At 40.5% G+C, this 6,194-nt stretch overlaps 1 protein-coding gene across 1 annotated transcript in view; it reads left to right on the top strand.

Moving 5' to 3' along the window:
* LOC106880783 (ATP-dependent DNA helicase pif1) overlaps nt 1-6,194 on the top strand; it is a 29,384-nt gene that overhangs the window by 21,368 nt on the left and 1,822 nt on the right. Inside the window, exon 3 of the mRNA XM_014930900.1 lies at nt 539-1,776. Coding sequence (XP_014786386.1) covers nt 539-1,776 — 1,238 coding nt within the window. The remainder of the gene's footprint in view (nt 1-538; nt 1,777-6,194) is intronic.

The raw sequence follows: 6,194 nt of genomic DNA, 5'->3' as shown, positions 1-6,194 counted from the left end.
GTGTAATCGATTTTCACGTGAAATCGACTTCACCAAATGCTTCCATACTTATGATGCGTGAATAATTTGACCTCGGATAAATCTTAGGCTCTTCATTTGATTTTTTTAATTAAAAATAAATAATATTGCTTTATATTTAAGATTCACTTATTTAAAAAGGTTCCTCAATGTCAACTTCCGGTAGCCATAGTTATTTTCTTCACTTTAACTTCAATCGTTACTGTTCGCACTAAAAGTTTACTCATATTTACTGATGTAAGTAATTTCATCATTTACTAACAGAAGTACGGTTTTGTGTTGCTGTTTCGTTCACTGAGTGACAAATTTCGATTCAACATCACTTTAACTTCAATCGCTACTGTTCTCAATAAAAGTTTACGTTTTCATTCGCTAACAAGTTCACATTTACTGATGTAAGTAATTTCATCATTTACTAACAGAAGTACGGTTTTGTGTTTCCCTGTTGCTGAGGTTTTCTTTTTTTCTGGTACCTTCGATACTGCTTTCTGAAGACATTCTTCAAATAATTCAATATCAGTGTGACGGTGATGTCACATTCAATGATGACATCTTCAATGAGACATTAAGATTAATAGACGACAAGGTTCAATCACTGGGTGGAAACAAACTTGAAATCTATGGTCTTCCAGCTCCTCCTGTCAGAGATGTTCAACACAGATTAGCACAAGAGCTAATCAGGGAAACATCATACAACATGGAAAGTTTGCAAGCAGTTGTCAATGAAAAGGAACCAATTCTGGTACAGGATCAAAAGGAAGTATACTGGCAAGTTCTTACATCTGTGGACAATAACACTGGTGGGGTTTTCTTCTTAGATGCTCCTGGAGGCACAGGAAAGACATTATTGATCAACCTGCTCCTTGCCAAGGTAAGACAGAAGAAGAAGATTGCTCTGGCTGTTGCATCCTCTGGAATTGCAGCTACACTCCTAACAGGTGGAAGAACAGCCCATTCAACATTCAAGCTGCCTCTGAACCTCATCCAAAATGAATCTCCTTTATGCAACATAACAAAGAATACAGCGTTAGCAATACTCCTTACATATGCCAAACTCATTGTCTGGGATGAGGCAACAATGTCCCATAAGGCAGCCTTTGAAGCGCTTGATAGAACACTACAAGACTTCAGAAACAATAAGAAGATCATGGGTGGTGTCACCCTCCTCATGGCTGGTGACTTCAGGCAAACGCTGCCTGTCGTTCCCAGAGGAACCAGGGCGGATGAGCTGAGAGCTTGCATCAAGTCCTCATATATCTGGCAACATGTCAAGCAGCTTACTCTGACAACCAACATGAGGGTTCACATTCATGGTGACCCGTTAGCCGCACAGTTCTCCAACAAGTTACTTGACATTGGAAATGGAAAACTTCCTCAAGATCCAGAAGATAATCTACATCATCTCCCATGTGGCAATATGACTGCCTCCCTTGAAGAACTAAAGAGCAAGGTGTTTCCAAACATTGCCACAAACTACAAAAGTCACAAGTGGCTACGTGAAAGAACAATTCTGGCACCAAGGAATGATTCTGTAGACAAGCTGAATTTAAATTTGTTAACTCAGCTTCCAGGACCTGAATGTTCATACAGATCAATTAACTCTGTCCCTGATCAACAACAGGCAACGCATTACCCAGTGGAGTTCCTCAATTCACTTCAGCCATCAGGATTTCCACCACACATTCTGATCGTGAAAATAGGTGCTCCCATAATGCTATTAAGAAACCTTGATGTACCCACACTCTGCAATGGAACAAGGTTGGTTGTTAAAACAGCCATGCCCCATGTGTTGGAAGCAACAATAATTACAGGCAACATGATGGGTGAGAATGTCTTCATTCCAAGGATACCTCTCATTTTAAATGATCTCCCCTTTCAGTTCAAGAGACTGCAGTTTCCGGTCAAACTTAGCTTTGCAATGTCTATCAACAAAGCACAAGGTCAATCTTTAAAGGTGGTGGGACTTAACCTCCTTCAACCTTGCTTCTCACATGGTCAGCTGTATGTTGGATGTTCTAGAGTTGGAGATGAAAAGAACCTCTACATTCTCAGTGATAAACATGGCAAGACAGAAAACATAGTATATGAAGAAGCACTTACATGAATAGTATGTACATGTCATATACAAAAGTGTAAAACCATTGAGTGTTAAAGTAAGTATTACTATTACACTTTCACTTTTCGACTGACATGCGTCAATGTATATCTGTGTATATAACAGTGAAACAATAACGTGGTATATTCGCTGTGTGAATTTTTTTCATTTAATCCCCATTTTAATTATTGTAAAAGTTTCCAAGTACCAATAAGCAACAATTTAATTCCCGGGCAACGCCGGGTGGCTCTGCTAGTATATATATATATATATATGAAGAATAGGCAATTATCATCGAGTGGGAAGTTATTGGTATTAGTGATGTTGGAAGCTTTGGTGATGTGATGAGCAGCTTCACTTAGTTTGCGGATATTAGAAGAAGCAAGGACCTGGTTGAAGTTAGGATTATAATGCTATAAATTTTGTCAAAACCATCAGACTGTTCTCGAACGATGAAATTGAACATTTCCTTCTTGTCTACCGGGCTTTCGTTAAAGCACAATAATTCTATAAGAATATGCAAACACTCTGTAATGCCTTACGACGTCAGGATGGGCGCCAACAACTCGGCAGAAATTACCGAGCAAATCGGTTTGTATCTACATCTTCCCAAGAGTTGAAAGTGGCCTGCACTGTGAAGACGGTCTCCTTTCTATCACCTTCTGCAACCGACAGTTTACCAACAGAATCCAGAGAAACCGTCACAGCTTCTACAGAAACCTGGATTTTGAAATAACCGTAGAGCATAGCCTTACTAAGGCAAATTTCCTGGATGTAACTAGACTTCTCAAACTACCGCCATTCTCCTTGCCACAAATCCAGTGACTACTTGTATTTCATCCAGATTCATTCCGATCCCACCAGGTAACTAACGTCTCACGCAGATAATTGCCTGCCTTCTAGCAAACAAATGAATATTCACTGACGCTACATCCTTTTACAACAATGCCATTCTTAAAAGGAAATACAAAGAAAAACGCCCATGTAGAACTCGTATTGTGAAAGGCGCTGGAGACGCAACAGGAAGAGAAACATTATATAGTTCGCATCACTTTACAACAGCCATGAAGCTACTCCTTTAGGTAAAATCTTCCAAGCTTTTCTTATGAAGCACTTTCCTCCCCAGTCCAACAAAAAAACAGGCAAAATTACATATTCTACAAAGCCAAACGTCAACCAGATTCTTGCTTCATTCAGTACACACAAGCTAAGTGAAACCACAGAGAACCCTCCCACCAAAACTTGTTGTTGTTGGCATTCCGTCGCTTACGACATCGAGGTTTCCAGTTGATCCGATCAACAGAACAGCCTGCTCGTGAAATTAACGTGCAAGTGGCTGAGCACTCCACAGACACGTGTACCCTTAACGCAGTTCTCGGGGATATTCAGCGTGACACAGTGTGACAAGGCTGACCCTCTGAATTACAGGCACAACAGAAACAGGAAGTAAGAGTGAGCGAAAGTTGTGGTGAAAGAAGACAGTAGGGTTCGCCACCATCCCCTGCCGGAGCCTCGTGGAGCTTTAGGTGTTTTCGCTCAATAAGCACTCACAACGCCTGGTCTGGGAATCGAAACCGCGATTCTATCACCGCGAGTCCGCTGCCCTAACTACTGGGCCATTGCGCCTCCACACCAAAACTTGTAAATGAACTAAAACCAACAATTGCGCTTATAACAGTTACTGTCTAGCTAAAGCCATCTTGTTTAATCGTACTGTTAGAAGAAATTCCTCTTGAGTCTACCGATGTAGAAGTTTTAAGAAAGTGTCGCAGATTTGTATCATTGGGAAAATGCTCTTACTTTTTCGGATACTAGCATCGGAACGTTAAAAGAGTTTTTCCACAGTTTTGTGGAACTCGAGGTGATGTAATACTGAATGAAATATCCGATACAAATATAAATCCTACTAAACGCGCATGGGTGTAAGTGTGCGGGCGCGCGTGTGTATGTTAAGAGAAAGACATTTGTAGCACTTAAAATAAAGATATCAAAACTATTAGGATTGAATGTCAATGTTTTATTAAAACAACGAATTTAACAAAAGGCATTTTGTTAGACTGATACATACATACATACATACATACATACATACTTATGTAAACATATATATGTGATCGTATGAATGCACACACACATATGCATGTGTACATATATATATATATGTATACATATATGTATATGTATATGTATATATATATATTTATATAAGGGCATTACTACAGAATAATGCCACACACTGGACTTCCCAAATAAACACATTTAGTACCGAATGCGAGGAAAACAACCAACAGAAGAAAACCAACTTTCTTTTAAATAACTCAACTATGTATCGTGTTTGTGTGTGTGTGTGTGTGTGTATGTATATATATATATGTATGTATGTATATGCGTATACACACATGCACACGTAGATTTCGAACTACATACAAACATTCGTTATACATTAGAATATACATCCATGTATGCCTACAGCATGTTATTCCCTATACAATTATTTACAGCCCGTAACAGATGACTCCCAGCATTCAACCAAAACGTACCGATGCACGTCCATTCGAATAAACATGCATACACACAGGCGCGCGCGCGAGGTTAAGAAATTCATACCGCATTTGACAGATATCATGATAGAGGCGCATACAATAATCAACCGACTCCGCTCACGTGCACGCGCAAATGCACACATTCACACATACATAAACACGCACGCATACACACACACCCACTCACTCACCCATCTACATACACATAAAGGCGTGTGACTGCATCTTTCTGTCTTTCTATCTATCTATCTATCTATCTATCTATCTATCTATCTATCTATCAGTCTGTCTGTGTGACTGACTGTCTGTCTGTCTGCCTGTCTGTCTGTCTGCCTGTCTGTCTGTCTCTCTGTCTGTCTGTCTGTCTTTCTGTCTGTCTGTCCGTCCTTTTAAGCATTTATGTAGATCGTGTGTGTTTGAGTGTGTGTGTGTGTGTGTGTGTGTGTGTGTGTGTGTGCATGTTTGTAGTTGACTACATGTATGCGCACACATGTACATACAAGCGCACACGCTCATACTAGCAGACGCGTGCATACACATTGTAAAACTCCCATTACGAAATATAAAAGACCACATAATTAAATGACAGAAGTGCGCATGTCACTTGTCAGACGTCATCGTGAACAGTGTATGGAAGACCCCTGGGATCATATCTGCATGCGAAGGGAGTGGGTTAGCGGATAAGTGATGACGGTTGTATGTCGAGACCTTGGTTGGAAATGGTGCATAATGGTTGTGTTCTGAAAATAGGTTTTAAATGGCTTCACTGACTCTTGAAGAAGCGGAAAAGACATGAGATAGATAGATAGATAGATAGATAGATAAGCGGATGGATAGATAGATAAAACGAATGAGAGAGAGAGAGAGCCAGAGAAAGAGAGAGAGAGAGCCAGAGAAAGAGAGAGAGAGCCAGAGAAAGAGAGAGAGAGCCAGAGAAAGAGAGAGAGAGCCAGAGAAAGAGAGAGAGAGAGAGAGAGAGGACAGAAACATGGAGAAGAAGGATATGTGTGTGCGTGTGTGTGTGTGTGCGTGCGTGTGTGTGTAGAAAGAGAGAGATATATACAGAGGAAGAAGGTGAGAGACAACGAGAAAAAGAAATATACATAGAAAGAGAGTGAGGGAAAGAAAAATGGACTTATCAAAGTTGATGTGATGCCACCCACAGATGATGATGAGGAGGAGACCGTAGGAAGGGGAAGAGGAGGAAGAGGATGAGTGAGGGAGAGAAAGAAAAAGAGAACGAGGGGGAAGAATACGAGAGGGTGGAAGAGAAGGAGAGAGAGAGAGAGTGAGAGAAGATGAGGAGGAGACGGAGTAGGAGGAGTGATTGGTTGGTGATCTCCGTTTAAAAGGTTCAAACTTACAATAAGGCAATCACTGGCCCCACATTAAATTGATAACTGTGGCGTTCCCTCATCCCCACCGTCGAATTGAGCTAAGCAGAGGTTAAAGTTCCCTACCGAACCAATCCGAAATGCTATATACTGTATTGAACACTATTTCTCTTAATTATATATCTTAATGTCGTTTTCATATAT

Source organism: Octopus bimaculoides, chromosome 14 (assembly GCF_001194135.2).
Source record: "Octopus bimaculoides isolate UCB-OBI-ISO-001 chromosome 14, ASM119413v2, whole genome shotgun sequence".
Lineage (NCBI taxonomy): Eukaryota > Metazoa > Mollusca > Cephalopoda > Octopoda > Octopodidae > Octopus > Octopus bimaculoides.
This window is presented reverse-complemented; position numbering and strand designations above follow the sequence as displayed.